Here is a 25,121-nt window from a genome sequence, read left to right as displayed (position 1 = left end):
GTTTCCTAGAGTTGACGCTCATAAAATTAAAGGCAAACTATTTACTAAATTATTTGACCCAAATTCTTTGTTTTTATTAATTTACTTGTTTCCTTAGAACTAAAGAGAAGTAGGTGTGGAAATATTGGACAGTACTCTAACTGGCAGTACTCTAACTCCCAATAGGATCTGTGTTAGAATCTTAACTACATTCACTCTATGCATTAAGCTCTTTATTGGTGAAGTAGAAAACCACATTCAAATTTGTTGAATACACAAGGATAGGCAGCATTGAAACGAGTGTAAATGGAAGCATAAAATTACAAAGTTTCTGAAAGATTAAGATAATGGGCAAAGTTGTGGCAGATGGATTTTGCTGTACGATAATGTAAGATCACCCACTGCAGACATAAAAAGGATGGAGCAGGGTACTTCTTAGATGCTGAAAAGCTATAAACAGTGGAGATCCAAAGGCATCTTGTGGTCTAGTTGGAAAGATCATTAAAATGTCATGAGCAAGTACATAAAAGTAATTAAAATGTCTTAGAGAATTCTGGAATTTCTACCTAGAGGAGTAAGATTCAAAGGAATAGCAGTCATACTTCAGTGAACAAAGCTGTACCTGAATATCGTACGCAGCCCTGAGAACCACATCCTTAGAAAGCATATGCTGTGTGTTACATTTTTTTGATTAAGTGCTAGTTGCATAGAGTTTTTGCCATAAGGGCTAGTGAGATTTCTTGCCGTATCTCACCAAATGCCTCTCATTAACTATTTATTCCAAACCTACGGCATCCTTCACATCAGATTCTAACTCCATCTTGGCAGGTGTCCTTCTTAGATTAACTCGCCATTCACCAGATATCCACTGAAACACCAGCTGCCCTTACACTCGTGCCCTCATGGAGAGACTGCTTTGCATTTGGACAAGCATTGTCAATCCGACTTTACCCTTCACTGCAACATAATAGCACAATCATCACAGAGCCACATTGCCCATAGTACATAGGTCAATAATCCCTCAGACATGCAACCCCATTCTATCATTCTAGTCACCCTTAAACCAACAAGCCGCATACCTTACCTGTCCTTAGCTATATCATATCTGAAGACCCTCTCTGAGTCACCACTGTACTTTTGCCAATTCTGAATGATCACCTGCATCTTGTTATTATCTAGTAGGGAAACATCCCATTCAGACAAGCATTCAGATAAGTCAGGTATGAGCTTTTATTGACAGCCAGTTAAAGGGAACTCAAAGGAATGAATATAGGCTACAATCTTTACCCATCCAGCATCTGGAACTGGGTGTCAATCAGGTCCTCTCTGCCTTTACAGCCCAATGCAGCTGAGCTCTGGCATCAATACAGCGAGCTTCCGCCAGCTTAATGTCCTTGCCTTTCTCCTTGGAAAGCTGTTTCTGTTACTGTGGCTTCTCAGCATCTATCAAATCATTGTGGCCAGCTCCAAATATGCAGAACACAGCACATCAAGATGACACATGCTATCTGGACAATATTAGAGACATCCCCTAGACCTTCCAAGCTTCCCTACACCTTGTCCCAAGCCTCCATGGTCTCCTTAACCCAAATGTAGAGACCTACAACATTGAACTTCATCTCCAACTATCCTCCATGCCTGAATCTTGATATTTTACATTAATGATGCTATCTGTTATAGGCTAGTGTAGCCACTGCCAACAATACTCTCATCTGTAACCTACTAGGCCATATAATACTGTTTCACATACCTCCCAAAAACATTGTGCTTCATGCTGCCACCATCCTTGGCTTCACTTGCACAAATACCTCTGCTTCTCTGCCCACTGCCTCATCCCCCAGCCACATCTACCCCTTTTTTGATAGTTATCCTGTTGGCCCTACAAGACCCTCATACCTTCAACAATTAATAGACTGGCACCCTTGACTGTTTTTGCCCCAGGCCTCTGACTTTGATGAGAAACCCTTAGATGTGACTGACCAGACTCTAACCACTATTTTTGTGGTTCCTTGGCTGACAACATACAATTCCCCTGACTGAGTACACATAAAGTTTGTTTGCTATGCTGGTAGCTGATGCATGTCATATTTTTGAAACTGATATTTCAGTGTGCCATACATCAAGATTTCATCACTACAACCAGATTCCTACTAACAAGCATGAAAAACAGTCTCTGTCTGTGCATGTTTAAACAAACTGGTCAAAAACGTAGTACTAATGATACTTCAGCCAGCTAACAGGCATTGCATAGCAGAGTAAGGCAGGGCAAGGATGGTGCGAACATGTGGGTAATTATTAAGGAGTAATGACCTTGAGAGCAAGCAGCCCTGAGATGCAATCTGTGACCAGGGTATCTGTCATTGCATGGAAAGTGCCCCTGCTGCGGCCTTACAATGCTAGTTGCCAGTGCATTCCTGCAATGCAAGTAGGTACTTCCTAAGCAGCCTGCTCATGGATCAGAGAGGTGCCATGATGATCATGAAGGATTGGCAAATATCATATGCATATAACCCAGGATGAAGGGTGTACGTGTCTGGTAGCTATGGATTGTGCCCAGAGATGCTGTTTGGTGCTGGAGAACATGGAGGCTCCTCAGAGCCAGCAGCATGCTGATGTTGCCAGGTACCAGCTTTAATTTACATGTCAATACTTATCAATGTTCTCATGGTTTGGTTTGTTTGATAAGATGGGAAACTGTATATTACTGATGGAACGTGTGCATTGTGAAAGTGCTTAATAAGCTATAATCCCCTTTAATTGAGAGCTCACCACTGCCTGGTGAGAAACTCTTCTTGCAAATGGAGTTGCAACTGAGGAATAGGTTCCTCTGGCTGGCAGAGGAGAGAGCATGAGTCTCTAGAATGACCAGAGTCGAGAATGTGTTGGATAGCACAAGATCAGGCTGCCTAATACTCGAACAAGAAGGCAATCAGTGCTCAGTACGCAGCCCCAGATATCCAATGCATTGTGAACGAGGTAATCAGCCTTCATACCTCAAAATATCAAGGCGCCTCAGGTGTGTGCTGGACATGAGAATGAACTGAAACCTGAGTTCCATCCAGAACTCAACACTGGCTTCATGGAATTGATTGTCACCCAGGATGCAGTGCCCTACAGTTTGAGCAGTCTCAGGGAAATTCCACCCCCGCTTCCATACACCAAGGTATTTCCTGTATGGCTTGGGGCTTCCTCACCTTTGTCTGCCTCTTGAACATGCCCTCATGCAACATTTTACCCTCCAATGACAGAGATCCCCAGTAGAGGGCACTCTGCATAGGGGTTCTCCCATTTTCCATTGGGGATCTAGGGCAGAGAGTGTTGCACACAGCAATTCTATGCAGTCAAAGGCTAAATAAATACACTGGGTGCCGGACCACATGTAGTTTTTGTGGCCTAGATAAAAGTGTATTCCGTATTTACATTGATTGTTTCTGTTTGCAGCCTCTCTTTGGTTACTTGAAGGGGGTGCTTCTCAACTTCTGGTTGCACTTCCGCCATACGCTCCTGATCTATGGTACCCCATGCAAGAAAGAGTAGATTGGTCAAAGGGCCACCTCATGGGTCTGCTATTGGGCTTAGCCAAAGCAGCTGTTAACAGGTCCAAGCATAATTCAATGGAGAGGGTTTTTGTACCTGACTGCTGCTCTTTCGTGATTAAACCCGTACTCGGGTGTCCATGGAACAGTGCTTACTGTCATGATAGAGGCTTTTAGAGAATGGAGGGCACTGCAGGGGCTAGGATGCATCATTGCCCCGGATAATGTTTTTCAATTTAGTATGTTTCTGTTCCTCGATATAAAAACGTTTCTGTTAATGTTCATTTGTATTTTTATTAAGGTGCAATTTTGTAACAAAATTGGTTTTAAAGAATAGAAACTTACCTCACCACTCGGCAAAAGTATAAAGGATGGAGCAAGATGCCCCTGGATTCGAGTTGGGCACTGTCAGACTTTTTATTTAATTTTGCCACAGCCCACATTGCTCCCACCCCTATAAAATTCCACCTTCCAAGGCCAAAATACCATATTGGGAGTCCAGAACAGATCGACCAGAATGATACCTGGACTCATAGACCCAATTTCCAAGGTGAAGTTGCACAAGCTAGGACAGTATTCTCTGAACTGCAGATGGTGCAGGGGTGATTTAACTCAAGTTTTCAATGAATTGAGAAGGAAGTATGGAGTTGATTGGAAGAAACTATTTCCACGAATTGTAGTATGGATTGAGAACAGTTTAAAAATCAGAGTCGGGCACTTATGGTAAAATTGCCACTAGCATATCTTTGCTGATATGACTGGAACTGAGCATCAGTTTTGCTTTTCCTCTGGTTTCCTTTTCCTCTTGTGATCATGATTAGATTGTAAGTGTCAACAATGTACATGCAAAACACATACAATTTAGCAGCAGAGGAAGTTTCTCATTAATGCAACCCGTTATCAGTTGACAATGCAGCATTATAGGTGGCCAACTGAATAGTTTCCTGTACAGTTATGGAGGCTGTACATCACATTCAGGACACTCCACCACTAACAAAGAATACCAACTTTACCGAAATGATTTATTGTCACAGCAGTCCAACACAACAGTTCGATGATGTCTCCATGTATATTCTCCTGCAGACTGAGAGAGAAAGACAGGAAGTGATCGCTCCTCAAGACAGTATAAGTAAGCCCTCCTGATGGATCTAAGACAGCCTGAAGGTTGGTGGCAGAGGAGGTGAGCAATCCCAGGGCTACCCATCAAACCTGAGTCCAGTGCAGAAAATTGATAAGTGAAATGCTCCAGCCCACAAGGGTAAAGAGCCAGTGTTGCACTGTCAACAGTAGCATCTCATATATTTATCAATATCAATGCAAGTGGGTAAAAAGGGCCAGAAGGTTAATTTTGTCATCAGCTTTAGTGCCAGGTGGCAATTTAGGCCAAAACATCTGGAAGATAGTCTTTGTGTACACTTGGATATCTAATTTGAATGATAATCCTATTTGTGTCCTGACGATATGTGCAGATGAGAAGGTTATGTGTCACTTGACAGACATCAATTCTGCAATTTTTCACGTAGGACAAGCAGATCCATAGAGCCAGGAAGAGGTGATGCACTGGAGGAAGAATGTCAGACCCAAGGCCACAGGCACCAAGGAGATGATGAATGAGAATGCTGATGAGGAAGGATTCCATTGGGAAGCAAACAGCAAAAGTAGACCAGCCATGAATGAGGAGAACCTGGCTCATTCCAAATGGGTAGCCAGATGAATAAGATGAAACATGAAGTGTTCAAACAGTGATGATTCTTAATCAGCTTCTTATGTTGTTTTTCCACCACAGGTTAATCACCATTCAAGGACCGGACCAAAACCAGGACAGGAGCCAAAATGTTCAACTTTTGCGAATGAAACAGCCAGTGTCTCAGATGATACGCTATGATTTGTCTCAGTGTCCACCTTCACAAGCGCAGTTACACTCGCACTGTCAATGAACAGTTCACATGTAAATTTGAGCGTATGTTCTGATCAGCACAACACAGATACATGCAAACAGCACAGGGAGTCTGTGACAAATCGGTCCACAGATAATTGGAGGATTGTGAGCCTTCAGGGTCCTGCTGAGTATCAGGCTGATGACGTGCCTCTGCTTGTGCCATAAGAAACCTGCTAGACATGCAACAACAGCTACAGCAAAATATGGTGCTCTTGCAGGACGATAGCAGTAGTTTCACACCTCCAGAAGAAGGACATATGTTATGATTCACTTGGGTAGCGCACCGGAAATCAAGCCTCACTATTCCTGGAGTTGTCAGAAAAGTCAAACATTTTATAAAGAATGCAAAGTTCCTCAATTTACCAAATACTCAGACCCAGATGGGTAGAAGACACAGACCAAATTCCGGTACTGAACAAGAATTACTGTTTATTCTAAGTACTCAGACTTTAGCTACAGGTAAACAGTTATAAACCATTAGCACCTAACATTAGTAATTAATATTTTAATTCCCTTCTAATCTCTCCTTTACACAGACCAACAAACAGGGCAGAGGGGTAAAACTGGAAAGACAGTTTATTAGTCTTTGTTCCTAGGTCTGTGGCTGAAATGATCTTTATGATTTTCCTGTCAGCCATCACATTGCTTCTGTCATCTTTCTCCAGATGCTTCCACTGGTGGTAAGAGACACGGTCAGCTGGTTAACTTGTAAAAGGTCTCTGACATATTAGTTAAAAATCACAACTTATAACAATGGTTACAAGAAAGATTAAACTGGTTTTCTTCAGATTTAAAGTTAGTTTTCACTGCAGAGAAGAGAGAAGCCACTCCCAAGCTGGGGTAAGACTGAACATTTCTCTCTGAACATGTTTCCAGGTACAAACTGCTCAGTTGCTTGAAAATTAACCATACAAGCAAAAGGTTTCTATCTTTGGTCTATGGCCTCATGACTAGTTATTAATCAATTTCTTGCTTCCAATAAAAGCTGCATTCACTCCTTTACCTTCCAAACATCTGCAATTCTCACTTGAATTACTGCTTGTTCAAACAGTTATTTACATGATGCTTATCATAGCTGTCAGGTTTCTTGTTTTTAAAACATATACCCTTTCAAATATTAATGTGAAAACAGCTCTCATTTCAGTCCACAGTTTTTAATAAATACAAAATAAAAAGATACAGTCCTTATACTCCTACCATGGCCATCTAATGCAAGGAGGCATGATACCAAAGAGATTGCCTCCACCAGTGCTGCTGATATAGGGGTTACATTTAGATGTTGAAAGTAAATGAAATTGAGAAAATATGAGCACAGAAGAGGCACAGAACTTTTTTACATTTTGTTTTGAAGTGATAAATGGACAATATTGTTTGTTTTCTGCAATTGTTCGTAATTGTGAACTGTTGGGGGCCTTGCCATAGTTTCAGTTGTCACTGTTGACTGTTACATTTCTCAAAATGTGTCAGTTAGAGAAGAAATCAGAACATAGGTATTATTCCTGAATCAGATGTGTTGCATTTTTGTAAATTCATGTACTTTATTACTTTTGTGATGATCTTCCTTTGGAACATGGGCCCAGGAATGTTATTGTGCAGAGATGTCATTGCTGTACAAATCCTGGTAAGATCAGGGTGTCCATTGCATCTTTTGCATGTCCTTCCCTGACTCTACCATTCATGAAAGGATAATCTGGATTTATGGGCTCTTCCTCATGCTCTGACAAGTCCTCATTTGAAGAGAGCTGCTTTCCCACACTCTTTCCCTTGCAAATCCATTTGCATTGCTGGTCAGTTTCTACAGTGCACAGCAGACTACTATTTGTGACACACCCTGGGTGTGTGCCTCCAGAAACCAACAGGATACTCACTGCCAGCTTTGGTGAATGCTAAAGTTTGATTGTAGAGGTCTTCTGATTTCTCTCGGAAAACCATGTATACAGGAGATAGTCCTTATCACTGAAGATCCATCAGTCAAACCAGGCTAGGGCTTCAAAAAGTCATCAGAGCTGAGAGTTGCAGAATATATAAGAAACAGAAACAAATCTGCATTATTCTTCATTTATTGTATATTAATGGAATGAAACCATGTTTTATTAATACAGCCGGTTGCTCCCAAAGAACTATTATCACTACAAGTTAAATTGATGATACATTTTGCCTGAGGAAACCATTGATGACAGCAAATGTAGCAAACCTTAAAGTCTGGTTGTCTTCAACAATGATAAAGTGACTAAAATCATTGGCTTGACTAAATAGGCCATTGGTTACCTCCTTTACACATCTGTGCAAGATGCCACATTATGTTACCCATCACATGGGAAACCACCATTGCCATAGAAACTGTAACCTTATGGCCACTAGCATGGGGTTCCCACTAAATCCACATGGCTGCATTTCTCGATTGACAATCCAACATATCTTTATTATCATTTCCCAAGACATGTCCATGGCATCGCTTTGCAAACATCTGGTTGTATTTTGTTACTGTCCTATGGATGCAGTGAGCTGTCAGTGTTTGTCTTTGTCAGTTCATTCCCCTGAGCGTCTGCTCCCAGCCTAGCCTTCCCTTTTGATGTTACTTGTTACTGGCCTTGCAGCCTCTGTTGTTGGATAGCAAGAAATTTCCTCCTGCTTCTAAGGTGGCCGGAAAATTGAATGAAAATGACCCGTGGTTATGGCACCGCTGTAGAGGAGAGGCATGCATTTGAGAACATGCTCTCCCATGGATCTTATTCGTGGAATAAACTATTAGGGAATCCTTTTAATCAGCTAATTGCACTCAATATGAACTCTATCCACTCAAAATTATCTTCTTCCCACAAGCCATGAAAGCAACATGAATTTGCAGTGAGTCACACGCTGTAGGGTGACTTAGATTGAAAACCCTCTTTCCTCCAACACCCTTGACCCAACCAAGATAACCTTCCCTTTCCCCTCTGTTATTTTTAAGGCTTTTCCTGTGATCTTGGATATTCTCCCGGTGCATGCCATCTCTCTCCCCCGTGCCCAAACCTGTGATCATCTCAATGCCCAACTTGGCTGTGAACCCTCACCACACATTATCTTCCTCTGTGCTTTTCTAAATTTCAACGACTCACTCCCTGAGATCTTCCAGTACCCAACACTGACCCTGAATCTAACCCCAAACAGAATACAATATCTCACTTTATACTGTGACTGTTTTGTTTGCCTTCACACTCTCAATTTGATCCTAAGAACCCCACATTTGATAGCACTAACATTCTCTCTCCACTTTAGGTCCTTCAGCCATCTTTCAATCCCTTTTTGACTCAACCATTGTTATCCATTAGAGGACTACTATACAATAGATCATAGGCCCTTCCCTCTACCACACCTTTCTACATCCAAGTGACAATATTTTAATATCCATAGCCACGTGCCACAGAGTTCAACATGACTTTATTCACTACTGCACAAAGCCAACTGAAGTACATGATGATTAAATGATCGCGAAATCTCAAGAGATTCTTTTGCACCACTGATTTTGAGGGTAGGACTTGAATGAAACAGTTTATGATTAATGAGTGTTCCAAGCATGCAAATATATTATAAGTATAAACCTGACACAGATCAGGCAATGCTCATAATGACACAAAAACAGAACTGACTTTATCTCAACATCTCAACCCATCTTCGGGAAATTGAAGTTTTGCACCCCCCTAATTAAACCACCTCATGTGCTATATTTCTGATTCTTTTGGACTCCATAAAGCTCCTCTCAAAGGATGGGAGAAGTTTTAAAACCTTTTAGCATAAACAATAGATGTACAATAAATCGTTCATTATTAAACTAATTTTGTTAGATTCATTTGTTATCCAAAGCCATTTAAGGGACATAGCGGGTAATAGATTTACACCATAGTTCAGCCATGATCACATTGAGTTACAGAATCACACAGGGCGTGGTGGCTCAAAGTTTAGCACTGCTGCCTCACAGCAACAGAACCTGGATTCAATTCCAGCCTCAGGAGGCTGTCTGTGTGGAGTTTGCACATTCTCTCAGAATCGGCATGGGTTTCCTTCAGGTGCTCCAGTTTCCTCCCACTGTCCAAAGATGTGCAGATTAGGTGGATTGGTCATATTAAATTTCCCATAGTGTTCAGGGATGTGTAGGTCAGGTGGATTAGCCATGGGAAATGCAAGGTTACAGGGATAGGATAGGGGGTGAGTCTGGGTGGGATGCTCTTTGGAGAGTTCGTGTGCACCTGCTGGGCAGAATGGCCAGTTTCCACACTAGAGATTTTATGAATTGGCATGAAGACCTAACTGTGCTATTCATGTTCCAATTAGAACACAAGAAAAAAGGAACAGAAAATGACCATACAAAGGATACCATCTAATCTGCTCTACTATTCAGCAGCATTTTGAACTTCAACATCATTTTCCCTTCCACTCCCCAGATTCCTGATTCTCTGAGACAACAAAAATCTGTGCATCAGGTTTAAGACATTCACTGATGGTGCAATAATCTCAAGTAGAAAACTCCAAAAATTCACAACCATTTGAGTGAAGAAATTCCTCCTTATTTTGGTTATGTGAAGATGTGATGATATATGAGTTAGGAACAGGCATAGGCCATTTGGCCCTTGAACTATCTCCATTTAAGATGATTTTGGCTGTTCAATTTGTAATCTCAGCTTCAAATTCCCATCTGCTACTGATAACCTTTTATCCTCTTTCTTACCAATAATTCATCCAGCTGTACCTTAGAACGTATTGAAAGACTCTTCTTCCTCTATCTTTCAGAAATAACGTTCCAAAGACACAAAAACATATACCCTCAGAGGAAGCATTTCACCTCATCCCCATCTTAAATTGGTGACTCCTTACTTTTAAAAGGAGATATCTCCCACAAAAAGAAACATCCTCTCCACATCTACCACATCTAGTCTCCTCAGGATACTATATTTTTCAGTCAAGTCTCCTACTACACTTTCAAACTTCAGCAGATATAAGCCAACCTATCCAACCTTTCCTTACAAGGCAACCCATTCATTCCAAGTATTAGTACAGTAAACATTCACTGAACTGTTTTCAGTGTATTTATATACTTCCTTAAACAAAAAGACTAATATTGGACACAGTATTCAAAATGTGGCATCAGTCATGTCCTGTACAAATGAAGCATAACCTCCCTACTTTTGTATTTAATTCCTCTCATGATAAATGATAACATTCTATTAACATTCCTAATTACTTGCGATGCTTGCATTTTGTAATTCATGCACCAAGATATCCAGATCCCTCTCCATCTCAGAGTTCAGCAATCTCACACCGTTCAGATAACATTCTTCTCTTTTATTCTTCCTGCTACAATGAATAATTTCACACTTTTCTTTATTATACTCCATTTGTCTGAATTTTGTACATTATCAGTGAAAAGTTGTCGGTTGTAGGTAGGAATGTAGAATTGATGTTACAAACACATCAGCTTTGATCAACTTAGTAGCCTTCAGATGTGACAACCATACTCACATCCATATCAGTATCTTCATTTAAGTAATTTATACAATTCGTAAAAAGTTGAAGCCCAGCACTATTTCTTGTGGCACAGCATTCATTACACTTTGCCAACCTGTAAATGACCTACTTATGCGCACTTACTGCTTCCTGTTAATTAGCCAATCTTCTATCCTTGCCAGTGTGTCATCTACTGCATTATGAGCCTTTATTTTGTGCAATAACTTTTGATGGCATTTAATCAAATGTAGATCCAAGTATACTATGTGCATCAGTTCCCTTTATAACATCACACGTTACTGATTCAAAAAAAACAATTCAATCAATTGTTTAAACATGATTTCCCTCCAGCAAAACCATGCTGACTAAGGCTGATATTCTTGGACTTTTCTAAGTGACCTGTCTTTAACAACACCCTTTAACTGTTTCCATAATACAAATGCTTAAACTAATTGGCCTATAGTTTCCCACTTCATGTCTTTCTCACATTTTGAATGAAGGAGTTACAGTAGTTTCCATGCAATCTAATGTAATCTTTATCTAATCTAGGAAATTCTGTGAAATTTAAACCAGTTAACTTCCCCAGTTAACCAAGAATGTTGGGTCCAACTTTGTGAACTATTTCTACCTTGTTAGAGTGCATGTATTCTGTATATATGAAAATAGTTCATTAAATGTCTGCTACTGCATCTAATCTGACTGGTCCCAAATCTAAATGCTAGCTCATTCTAATTAGCATGATTGCCCACATTTATTTAAAGTATGAGACTTTCTACCTTCTTCTCTCCCTAAAATTGAACATAAAATTCAATCATATTATGATTGCTGTTCCTAGGTGTGTCTTCAATTCAATGTAAGATCATTAATGATTCATATCTCATTGAGCCAGTCTCATGTTATATGATTCAACACAGAATATGCTGCTCCAAAAAAAATCCTGTAAACTTTCTATGAGTCCCTCATCCAAGTTACCTTTGCCATCATTTTTTCCCCAGACCATAAGCAGATTGAAATTCCCTATTATTGTTACCTTAATTATGTCTTGTTGACAGGCTCCCATTATTTCTTCCTTTAACCCCCATCTTACTGTGTGGTTACTGATAAGATGCCGAGAGCCCACTTCCTCAAGGATCTCTTGCCTTTAACTTTCTCATCTCTCTGCAAACCTCTTCTACATCTAGTTTTCTAAGTTTTAGGTCATCTCTCTCATTAATTAAACCCTCCATTAATTAACAGAGCCAGCCGCCATCATTTCCTAACTTTCTGTGCTTCCTAAACATCCTGTACTCTTCAGTATTTTGATCCCTCTGATATCCTGCAGCCATGTAATAGCTAACAGATTATAGTTTTTTTATTATTTGCACTAACAATTTGTTTTAAATACATAAGTTCAAATAAGATCCTTTAAACTTATCCATTTATTATTGTTGTAACCCTAGTCTTATCTGTAATTTACTGCCAGGGAGAGCACATCGGTGTTCCTGTCACAATGCGCTGTTCGACATATAATGTTGTTCAGCTGCTTCTATTGCTTGTAAGCAATGCTCACCTTGCTCAGTAACTACTGCCTCTGAATTTCATACCCAAACAATTTCCTTAATGTCACAAAGCTATGTTGCTTTCCTTGTCACATTAAAATGTTTAGAAATGGAGAGCATCACATCTGAGATAGTATGCTTTTTGCAGATTTAGCCACTGGCATCGTTGTTAAATCACATTGTGACAGAAGGAACTAAATACATGGCACAAGTTTGGCATGTTCAGTATGTTAAAGCACAGTGTACCCTAATATGCAAATATATCACTGGACCTAATACAATTTAAGTTAACATTGCTTTTGGCACTCCAGAAGTCACAACAACGCATGTAGTACGGCCATGAGCCAATAGGAAACCACACATTTCACAAATGGCCTTTCATGAAAGTAAAAGTTACTTTTATACCCACTGAACGTATAGTACCAAAAGTATGTTAGTAGAGTTATTTCCACAATGAGCTCTGTAATGCTGCCTCAGGAACTTAGTACAATGGGTATCTGCCCTGTCTAATAAAAAGACTCACTCCACTGAAGCCAAAAAAAAGTGATACACTTAAGTAAAACTGGCCTTTGATGAGACAAACCATCCAGCTTGCCAGCAGACACAAAATGTGGTTACCTTCACCTCTGATGGCAAATACCTTTCTGAGTTAATATTTACTGCAAGTCAGCACTGCCTCTTCGTGTTGGTGTTCTCAAAATCCAGCTGTTGCTTATCTTTGGAAGCTCTGGATACAGCATTTCATTTGCTTTGTAATGATTTCACTGAAATTCATGGTTGTGGTTTGTGAATTCAAAAGGAGTTAGCTGACCTGTTTCTGTGAAGGTTTGACTTTACCTTAAATTTAACAGGTGACTTTCCGAACAAGGATCTATCATTGCAATATCAACAGTCAAGGAGTGATTTGTTTGGATATCCTGAAGGATAACTGGAGCCCAGCACTGACCATCTCTAAAGTTCTCTTGTCAATTTGTTCTCTTCTAACAGATTGCAATCCTGGTAAGAGGAATTATGGTCCTTCATTTATTTACACTTCACCTTTGTCTTTGTGGTGAAAAGATGTGACTAAGTTATGAAAATATTTACGAGATACAAATAAATACAAAGAAGAGTCTCTCCCAATGTATTAATCAGAATGTCTTCTCACTTTATTCTGAATTTTCTTTGTTCACAATTCTTGGATTTAAGAACTTAAAGGAAGCCTAAATTTATCTTGTCAACTACACTTATATTGCAAGAAAATGAACAGCTAAGTAGAATATAATTATTTTATGTTATGATACTTTTTGACTTATGTGAGCAAAGAAATTCATTCTAACGATCAGTTGTACTAAACAGAAAATCCTTAAATATCAAATCCCGAACAGTCATCATCTAGAAACATTTCAGTGCAATGAGGTTGCAAATGCATAATGAACAAATTAGTATAATCTCTGGAAACCAAGGCTGAATTTAACAGAAACAAAGAAACATTAGCACAAGAGGAAGCTGTTCGGCACTTTCTACCTATGATAAATTTATGTATCTTTGCAAGTTATTTTATAGTTGTTTTCCAGGTTCTGAATAAACCCTTTACCATTAAAGTTCAGCCATTGCTCACTTGGTAGCATTTTGCCTGAGTCACAGTGTTCCAGATTCAAGTCCCACTCTAGGGTTCGAGTGCAATAAATAAAGATGATACCAGAATGATAGCAACAGCTAAACGACCTCTTCAATCAATTCAATTTACTTCACTTAATGTCAAGAAAACAACTGAAGGCACTGGATACATTTGTGCTTCAGTACTAGCTATGCCCTTAGCCAAGCTGTTTCAATACAGTTACAAGACTGGCATCTACCCAACAATCTGGAAAATTGCTCAAGCATATCCTGTCCAGAATGTGGCTCTCTTGGTGCAGTGGTAGAATCCCTTGCTCTGAATCAGGTCTTCTGGCTTTAAGATCCACCTGCTCCAGCGGTGTGTCATTGCACATCTGAACATGTAAGTTAAAAGAAGATCTATCCTATCCAGGAAAATCAATACACATCCAATCTGGCCAATTACTACCTTACCAGCTAGCCTTGATTATCAGCAAAGTAATGACAACATTATCGAGCAGCATTCCTTTTATTCATTCATTCATGAGATGTGGGTTTCACTGGCTCGGCTAGAATTTATTGCCTGTCCCTAATTGTCCTGTAGAAAATGGTGGCAAACTATTTTTTTGGACTGCTGCAGTCTTTGGGGCTGTTGAGATACACACAATGTTGTTAGGAAGAGAGTTTCAGGAACTTGACCCAAAAACAGGGAAGGAAAAGTGCTGCAGTTCTGAGTAAGGATAATGTGTAGCTTGGAAAGAAACTTGCAAGTGGTGGTGCTGAAATGCATCTGCCACCCTTGCCCCTTCTAGGTTGTAGATATGTGGGTCTTGAAGGAGCATTGGTGAGTTGTTTCAGTATATCTTGCAGATAGCACACACTGTTGTAAGTATGCATTGACGGTGAAGAGAATGAATGTTGAAATGGTGAATATAGTGCAATCAAGAATTACATATCAAGATGGCAGCAGAGCCAGATGCTCCAGCCAGAGATCATCCACTTTACTTACTGTTTTTTTTTCTTTTTTTTCCTCCTAGTGCTTTTCTCTTCTTTCTTTTTCTCTTCGACTTCCAGCCTCTAGCAACCTCTAGTGAGAGGCAATGAATCCCGGCCTGGCACAGCAGCCTACTGTAATGGTCTCCTGGCCTGGGACAGTGGCCCTTGCAGTGGGCCTCCCAGTGTGGTGGCCTCCTGGCCTCCCACAGCAGCTTCCCAGTATTGATGTGGTGATCTCCCCATGTGGCTTGGTGATGTCCTGGCATGGTGTGGTGACCCTCCGGCCTCCTGCAGTGGCCTCCCAGCATGGCGTGTCACAGGTGCTATGTGGAGCCAGAGCCAGCACAGACTGGAAGCTGAGTGCCAGCGTGGTCTGCAGTGCTGAATTCTTTTTCACTATGTTGGACATTTTATTTCTGTATTGTCTAAATTTTGTAACAAAAAGAAACTGTGTCTAGGTACTTTTGTATCTACGTCGGCGCAATAATTGGCAACGTGTAAACCTTTCACGATGCTCACTAAATATATGTGACAGTAAAGGCTATTGTATTCTATTCTATTCTATCAAGCAAGCTGCTGAATCTGGCTCAGTTTGGGGTCTCTCAGAACCACTTAGCTCCTGGCCTCATTAAAGCTACAGTTGAAATATGGATAAAAGAGATGAACTCCAGGTATGAGATTAGAGTGACTGAATGCAATATCAAGGCAGTAAGTGATCAACTATGACTTCAAGGAAACTAGCAAAACTGGAGTCAATGGGAATCGAGGAGGAAACTCTGCTGGTAGGATTCAAGTCTAACATGAAGGAAGCTGATTGTGGTTGTTGGAGATCAATCATCTCATCCACAGGATATATCTGCAGGATTTCCTCAGGTTATTTTTGTTTTATTTAATCTATTTTTCTAATCAACTTGTTCAGAGATGTAATTACACACCTCTGGAGCAGGTGGGACTTAAACCCGGAGCTCTTAGTTCAAGGGTAGAAACAGTACCACTGTGCCACAAGAGGGCCACAAATTTAAATTGCACAGGATGGCTTTGACCCATCATCCTCAGAGTTATAGAGGGCAACACACTCCTGCTGCATCACCCACCAAACAGGAGTTCCTCAGAGTAGTGTCCTAGGTTTAAGCATCTTCAGCTGCTGCATCAATGCAGAGGGTGGCACAGTGGCTCAGTGGTCAGCACTGCTGCCTCACAGGACCTGGGATTTGAGTTTAATTCAAGCCTTGGGGGACTGTCTGTGTGGAGCTTGCACCTTCTCCCTGTGTCTACATGGGTTTCCTTCCAAAGTCCAAAGATGTGCGGGCTAGGTGGATTAGCCATAGGAAATATAGGGTTACAGGAATAGGGTAGGGGTTGAGTCTGGGTGGAATGCTCTTCAGAGGAGAGGTGTGGACTTGATAGGCTGAATGCCTGCTTCCACACTCTAGGCATTCCAGAGTTCCATGATTCAAGGGCCTTCCTTCTGTTATCCAATAAAAAAATGCCAAAATTCTATTCTTGCTGTTTGTATTTAGTAGTGCCCAAGCATCTTTATTTTTGACAAGAAAGATCAATAATTATTTATTGAAATGACAAAGCCATCACCTTGCATATTTGTAATGATTAGCATTTGAACAGAGAATATGGAATTCTATTTGATGCATGGCACTGGCTAACATACAACTCCAATCAATGTCAATCTATTTTTTTGACATTGCAATTGATACTTAAGATTCTGGCTCAAGAATTACATAACCATTGTTGCAAATGCAGCAAAGCCTGTACAGTAGCCACTGAGGTGTTTATGCTTCCTTTTTCAAAACATAACTACCCATCCAAACCATCGCCAACATTTTCCTTCTTAGGAAAGAAGCAATGTCTTGTCAAATACATGCATAAGCAGGATTTTGATGAAAATAAAGTCTTCACCTTAAGATAACAAGGTGTAGAGCTGGATGAACACAGCAGGCCAAGCGGCATCTTAGGAGCAGGAAAGCTGATGTTTTGGGTCTAGTTGTTTTCCAGGTTCTGAATAAACCCTTTACCATTAAAGTTCAGACGCTTCTTCAGAAATGGGAGAGAGGGAGGAGATTCGGAAATAAGTAGGGAGAGAGGCGAATAGAAGATGGATAAAGGAGAAGATAGGTGGAGGGGAGACAGGCCGGTCAAAGAGGCAGGGATGGAGCCAGTAAAGGTGAGTTTAGGTGGGGAGTTAGGGAGGAGATAGGTCAGCCCAGGGAGGATGGACAGATCAGGGTGTTGGGATGAGTTTAGTAGGTAGAAGATGGGGGTGGGCTTGAGGTGGGAGGAGGGGATAGAAGAGAGGAAGAACAGGTAAGGGAGACAGCGACAAGCTGGGCTGGTTTTGGAATGCTATGGGGGAGGGGAGATTTTGAAGTTTGTGAAGTCCACATTGATACCATTGGGTTGTAGGGTTCCCAAGCAAAATATAAGTTGCTGTTCCTGCAACCTTCGGGTAGCATCGTTGTGGCACTGCAGGAGGCCCAGGATGGACATGTCATCTGAGGAATGGGAGGGGGAGTTGAAATGGTTCGCGACTGGGAGGTGCAGTTGTTTATTGCGAACCGAGCGCAGATTTTACGCAAAGCAGTCCCCAAGCCTCCACTTGGTTTCCCGATGTAGAGGTGGCCATAACGGGAACAGCGGATGCAGTATACCACATTAGCAGATGTGCAGGTGAACATCTGCTTGATGTGGAAAGTCTTCTTGGGGCCTGGGATGGGGGTGAGGGGTGAGGTGTAGGGGCAGGCGTAGCACTTCCTGCGGTTGCAGGGAAAAGTGCCCGGTGTGGTGCCGCTGGAGGGGAATGTGGAGCGGACAAGGGTGTCATGGAGAGAGTGGTCCCTCCGGAAGGCAGATAAGGGTGGGGAGGGAAAAATGTCTTTGATGGTGGATTGGAGATGGCAGAAGTGTCAGAGGATGATGCGTTGGATCCGGTGGTTGGTGGGGTGGTACGTGAGGACAAGGGGAATTCTGTTGTGGTATACTGCATCTGCTGTTCCCGTGTGGCCTCCTCTATATCGGGGAAACCAAGCGGAGGCTTGAGGACCACTTTGCAGAACACCTATGCTCGGTTCACACTAAACAACTGCACCTTCCAGTTGCAAACCATTTCAACTCCCTCTCCCATTTCCACAGACGACATGTCCATCCTGGGCCTCCGGCAGAGTCACAATGGTGCTACCCAAAGGTTGCAGGAACAGCAACTCATATTCCGCTTGGGAACCCTGCAGCCTAATGGTATCAATGTGGATTTCACAAGCTTCAAAATCTCTCCTCCCCCTACCACACCCAAAACCAGCCCAGCTCGTCCCTGCCTCCCTAACCTGTCTTTCCACCTATCCCCTCCTCCCACCTCAAGCCCCACCCCCATCTCCTACCTACTAATCTCATCCCGCCCCCTTGGCCTGTCCGTCCTCCCTGGACTGACATATCCTCTCCCTACTTCCCCACCTACACTCACCTTTATTGGCTCCATCCCCGCCTCTTTGACCGGTCTGTCTCCTCTCCACCTATCTTCTTCTCTATCCGTCTTCTATCCGCCTCCCCCTCTCTCCCTATTTATTTCAGAACCTCATTCCCCTCCTCCATTTCTGAAGAAGGGTCTAGACCCGAAACATCAGCTTTCCTGTTCCTATGATGCTGCTTGGCCTACTGTGTTCATCCGGCTCTACACCTTGTTATCTCAGATTTTCCAGCATCTGCAGTTCCTACTATCTCTGAAACAATCTTCGCTTTAACCCAGTTCTCAACTTTGTGACGAAAAAGAAACCATTCTCATCATAGGCACTGATCCATGTGGTTCATAAAATCATGAAATATACACAGAAGCGGACTAACTTGGCAATTAATTTTGCAATGTTTTCCTTTACATAAACTACTAATCTGACTGCACTCCTCTTGTCTGCTATTTGTACATTTATAAACTTCTCCTTATTGAGTAATTATCTACACCTCTTCTAAAAGGACCTGAGTGTTTTTTCGGAGGGAATTCCAATTCATAGCTATCCGCTTTGGGTGAAGAAATTTCTAATCTCTTCTTAATTCTGTTAATTATTTAGATTTCCATGGTCTCACTACTATCCTGCTGGCCTGTGAAACAACAGCAATTATTTGCTTTATCACACTTATTAATGTTCTTAGAAACACTTGTTAGGTCATTTCTTAATCTCTTGGTTACTCCTTCTTCATTCTCGTAAAAAAGCTCAACTTCTCAAAATTTTCTTCGTAACTATAACTTTTATCCTAACAGTCGGGTGAACACAACTTGCCTTTTCCGTTGCTTTTTCTAAAAAAGGAAGGTGTCCATAATGTCGTTCTCCAATCTGCACGCAGCACAAAAGGCAGTCCAGCACCAGCCAATATCAGTATCATCAGGAGGAGCCTGGGCCATAACAAGTTTGTGATAACGTTTATGCCTATACAACCAAAATAAAGAAATTGACCTCTACATTTTTGCATCAAATGCCTCCAAATTAACAGCATGATCTAGTGTGATTATTTACAAGAAGCTGATGTTGATGAGTAACTAAAATAGTCAATGTTAGTCACACAAGTAAGTTCCTCAGGATGAGAAACAAACAAATATCTTACTTTTCCCAAGGAACTGCAAACATACAGCCTCATGTGCATTCTGGAAATACTGAATAAATTAATTGAGAAACAAAAGTTCAAAATAGTGCAACTATCTCAAGACTTTAAAACCATATAACCAAGAGGCCAGCTGATATCAAGATGTCACATGGGAATTTACTCTCATGTTGCCATTAAGATTTCATCACAATTTTCTAAGGTTCTCCCTTCCATTTTAAAGCTACCAGGGTGGGCTTGGGAAGGGACCTGGGGGGGAGGGTGGGGCAGAAATGCTCCCTCTAACTTTTCTTCAGACTTCCAGCATATTTGCAATTGCTAAATTTTGCCAGAAATCCATTTAGTGCTTTATCCTGAAAATAATGTGAAGGCATTAAAGAGGGTACAGAAAGGATTAAAAATAATTATTCCAGAAACTAGAAACTTCAGTTGCTGAAAAAAAATCGAGGGGCTGGGGCTATTTTGCTTGAAGAAGTGGAAGTTGAAAGGAGATACAACAGAGATATTTAAAATCATGAGCAGATCGGACAACAGACAGAGAAAAACTTTTCTCATTGATGAAAGAAGTGAGTGCCAGAGAACTCCAGTTTCAGTGATAGGCAAAAGAAACAATGGCAAAATGAAGAGTAAATCTCCCACACCATATGTGCTTAAGGTATGGAATGCATTGCCTGAGCTGGTTGTGGCAAATTCATTCATAGCTTTCAAAACAATTATCCAAGGAGAAAAAATGCAGGGTTGCGGGAAAAAATTGGGAGAGTGGCACAGAGTGAATTACTCTTGGGGCAGAATTAACCTCCTTTTGTGATAACATATTTCCATGATTCTATAAATAAGGAAACGGGACATGATCTCCCCACAGGATATGGGAAACATGAGCTGCATATGGTTCTGATTCTGCTTCCAGTGAGAAACAGATTGAGCTTGGATATTCTGAAGTATGAGTTCTTAGTTGACATGGAGTTAAGTTTCATATCTAATGAAAACTGTTGTGATACAGAAACAGAGGCAAGTTTCAGAAACCCAAGGCAGCCACTACTGAAGCTGTTGGTTGTCCTGAGGAAGAGATTTTGTGCCAATGCTTGTCAATGCATGACAGAGATCCAAGATCAACAGGAAGCTAGAGGCCAGGTAATCATGGTATATAGGGTCAACTGTGCCCAACTCCAGGTCCTTCTCCTCCTCTCTTACTTGATGAGCTCACCATCGTTAAGGCCCACAACTGCCTGGGTGGCCATGTTATAGAGAGCACAGCAGACCAGCACAATGACAGAAAGATTTGTAGGAGGGTACTGTAAGACCAATGGCATGTTGGCCACACCTAGAATACTGTGTGCAGTTTTGGACTCCTTTTCTGACAAAAATGCTCTCGAGGGATTGTAGCGAAGGTTCACCAGGCTGATTCTGGGGATGGCAGGACTAACATATGAGGAGAGATTGATTAGGTCAGGATTGTTTTCACCAGAGTTCAGCCAAATGACACTTATAAAATTCTAACAGGACTGGACAGGGTAGAGACAGGGAGGATGTTCCCGACGGTGAGTGTGTCCAAAACCAGGGGTCACAGTATGAGAACTCAGGTAGATTATTTACAACGAAGATGAGGAAACATTTCTTCACCCAAAGAGTGGTCAGCCTATGGAATTCATTACCACAGGAAGTAGCTGATGCCAACACATTGAATATATTCAAGAGGTGACCAGGTACAACCTGGGGCGATTGGGGTCAAAGGTTATGGGAAGAAAGCAGGATTAGGTTATTGTGCTGGACAATCAGCCATGATCATAATGAATAGCAGAGCAAGCTCTGAATTGGTCTGCATCAGTTGTGAGGCCATTTAACAAATTTGCAGACTTATTAAAATCCCATTTCCCAAAAAGAGAAAACCAATGTTTGGAAGCTGTCTCAATCTGACAGATTCATGGAGTTGCTGTCTGTGTCTTTGGCAAGTGATGAAGGTCAAAAGTATTTAAAAAAGGAAAGAAAAAATGCTTTTTTAATATTTAAAGGGCTTAATAATTTGAAATAAAATTTGCAGCAGTCCAGCACAGGTCAGAGGAGGAGCCAGAATTAAGAATTTTGTCAGTTCAAGGTGTTTTCACCCTCTTCACATTGCCTGGTTCTCAGAACATTGAGCATGGATCATAGAATCCCTACAGTGCAGAAACAAGCCCTTCAGCCCAACAAGTCCACACCGACCCTTGGAGCATCCTGCTCAGACCCATAACCCACCTAATCTATACATCCCTGAACATATGTTCTTCCTCACACTCAGGAAATTTTAAAAATCTGAAATGGGGGTTGGCCACACGGTGTCACTGTCTCTTCATTTTACCGGCCCACCTCCATAGTGTTCCAGAGGTTTCACATGGGATCATTGCTGGATTCCTGGACATACTTTTTGTCAGCATCACCCCCTTCTCAATGCAGGGTCCATCAATAAGGCAACATGTGCTACTAAACAAAGGGACTTCTCATCCCATACGGCCACAGAGAAACACAACAACATTTCTTGAACCGTCAATGGAAAACACAGGATAGTCATACAATTCCCATTGTATGGGAACCACTGCTAAATTCCAATGGTCTCATGATTAACTGGTATCAAGTAACTCTCACATTGATTCCTATCTCAATTAGAGATGGTTTTCCTGATGCCAGAAATCGGATCTGGATACTCTTGTCTGATTTGCCCAATCCCCAAATCCCAATCCTCATGTTCACCTCAATTAAACCACAGTTTTCAGTGGTCATAGGTGTTCAGCTCAGTCTCACAGGAAAGGCAGAATTGACATGTATTAAACTGACCAAATCAATATTAATTAAGTGTGGCCAACACATGTCATAGGTTAAAGAGATAACAATGGTAAAGGTTCCAACTTTCTTTCCATGACATGACTAATCAAGAGCCTCTTTCTTGCTGCCTTCCATTGGCATAGAACATAGAACATAGAACAGTACAGCACAGAACAGGCCCTTCAACCCACAATGTTGTGCCGACCATTGATCCTCATGTATGCACTCTCAAATTTCTGTGACCATGTGCATGTCCAGCAGTCTCTTAAATGTTCCCAATGACCTTGCTTCCACAACTGCTGCTGGCAACGCATTCCATGCTCTCACAACTCTCTGTTTAAAGAACCTGCCTCTGACATCCCCTCTATACTATCCTCCAACCAGCTTAAAACTATGACCCCTTGTGTTAGCCATTTCTGCCCTGGGAAATAGTCTCTGGCTATCAACTCTATCTATGCCTCTCATTATCTTGTATACCTCAATTAGATCCCCTCTCCTCCTTTTCTCCAATGAAAAAAGTCTGAGCTCAGTCAACCTCTCTTCATAAGATAAGCCCTCCAGTCCAGGCAGCATCCTGGTAAACCTCCTCTGAACCGTCTCCAAAGCATCCACATCTTTCCTATAATAGGGCAACCAGAACCGGACGCAGTATTCCAAGTGCGGTCTAACCAAAGTTTTATAGAGCTGCAACAAGATCTCACGACTCTTAAACTCAATCCCCCTGCTAATGAAAGCCAAAACACCATATGCTTTCTTAACAACCCTGTCCACTTGGGTGGCCATTTTAAGGGATCTATGTATCTGCACACCAAGATCCCTCTGTTCCTCCACACTGCCAAGAATCCTATCCTTAATCCTGTACTCAGCTTTCAAATTTGACCTTCCAAAATGCATCACCTCGCATTTATCCAGGTTGAACTCCATCTGCCACCTCTCAGCCCATCTCTGCATCCCGTCAATGTCCCGCTGCAGCCTACAACAGCCCTCTATACTGTCAATGACACCTCCAACCTTCGTGTCGTCTGCAAACTTGCTGACCCATCCTTCAATCCCCTCATCCAAGTCATTAATAAAAATTACAAACAGTAGTGGCCCAAGGACAGAGCCGTGTGGAACCCCACTCACCACTGACTTCCAGGCAGAATATTTTCCTTCTACTACCACTCACTATCTTCTGTTGGCCAGCCAATTCTGTATCCAGACAGCAAGTTATGGTCACTATCACTAAAATGCTCTCCCACCACAAGATCTGATACCTGCCCCGGCTCGTTTCTGAGCACCAAGTCTAGAATGGCCTCTCCCCTCATCGGCCTGTCAACGTACTGAGTTAGGAAACCCTCCTGAACACACCTTACAAAGACAGCTCCATTCAAATCTTCTGCTCGAAGGAGGTTCCAATCAATATTGGGAAAGTTAAAGTCACCCATTACAACAACCCTACTACGTCCACACTTTTCCAAAATCTGCCGACCTATGCTTTCTTCAATCTCCCTGCTGCTATTGGGGGGCCTGTAGTAAACCCCTAACGAGGTGACTACTCCCTTGCTGTTCCTAATTTCCACCCACACTGACTCGGTAGGCAGATCTTCCTCAACAATGGAAGCTTCTGTAGCTGTGATACCCTCTCTGATTAGTAGTGCTACACCCCTCCTCTTTTTCCCCCCTCCCTATTCTTTTTAAATGCTCTAAACCCTGGAACATCCAGCAACCATTCCTGCCCCTGAGAAACCCATGTCTCTGTTATGGCCACAACATCATAGCACCAGGTACTGATCCATGCTCTAAGTTCGTCACTTTTATTCCTGATACTCCTTGCATTAAAGCAAACACACTTTAACCGATCCCTTGGTTCCTTCCCAGGAAAATCCTTCCCACTAGCTGGTCTACCTCTTGCTACTGCCTCACCTGCATCAACGCTCACCTCCGGTATACAGCTCAGGTTCCCACCCCCCTGCCATACTAGTTTAAACCCTCTCGAACTACTTGAGCAAACCTTCCACCCAGGACATTGGTCCCCTTCCAGTTCAGATGCAACCCATCCTTCTTGTACAGGTCCCACCTTCCCCAGAAGGCATCCCAATTATCTACATACCTGAAGCCCTCCCTCCTACACCAGCTGCGCAGCCACGTGTTAAGCTGCGCCCGCTCCCTGTTCCTCGCCTCGCTATCTCGTGGCACCGGTAGTAAACTAGAGAACACTACTCTGTTCGTCCTGCTTTGCAGCTTCCATCCTAACTCCCTGAAATCACTTTTTATGTCCTCAATCCTTTTTCTGGCTATATCATTAGTGCCAATATGTAACACGATTTCTGGCTGTTCGCCCTCCCCTTTTAGGCATGTGTTGGCATTTTCAATTTAATTATTGTACCTCTCTTTTATCTCTCAATTTCTTCTTTTTCAATACTTTCTCACTCCTCCCTCTCTTTTCTTCTGTTTCAGATGTTCTTTTTGTTTCATCCTTTTCTGTTTTAAAATCACCCTACATTGACAAGTATTGTGTAATTGTTGTCAAACATTCCGCCAACTTTTAATTTGTCAACAGTACCATGACTAAAATATAATTTTAAAAGTCCTGTTGATCAGTTCTGTCAAGGTTTGTACTGTGATTTAAGTCAGCTGACAGCTCTGACTATTTTTAAAACATCATGCTTTACTAAGTTGAAAAAAATCTCTATGCTCCTC

The 25,121-nt window shown here is 41.8% G+C and overlaps 1 protein-coding gene across 5 annotated transcripts in view; it reads left to right on the top strand.

The window, feature by feature from the left end:
- The window catches only part of LOC125465443 (ubiquitin-conjugating enzyme E2 E2), a 248,649-nt gene that overhangs the window by 211,742 nt on the left and 11,786 nt on the right, over positions 1 to 25,121 (top strand). For 2 of the 5 annotated variants that reach the window (XM_048558984.2, XM_048558974.2), the window contains one exon: positions 13,325 to 13,472. In XM_048558984.2, the coding sequence (XP_048414941.2) occupies positions 13,325 to 13,472 (148 nt within the window). Of the gene's footprint in view, positions 1 to 5,038; positions 5,914 to 13,324; positions 13,473 to 15,088; positions 15,258 to 25,121 lie in introns of those variants that run through there. The other 3 variants (XR_009447191.1, XM_059654433.1, XM_048558994.1) reach the window with 3 other exon arrangements.

The sequence above is a fragment of the Stegostoma tigrinum genome, chromosome 2, assembly GCF_030684315.1.
Source record: "Stegostoma tigrinum isolate sSteTig4 chromosome 2, sSteTig4.hap1, whole genome shotgun sequence".
Classification (NCBI taxonomy): domain Eukaryota; kingdom Metazoa; phylum Chordata; class Chondrichthyes; order Orectolobiformes; family Stegostomatidae; genus Stegostoma; species Stegostoma tigrinum.
This window is presented reverse-complemented; position numbering and strand designations above follow the sequence as displayed.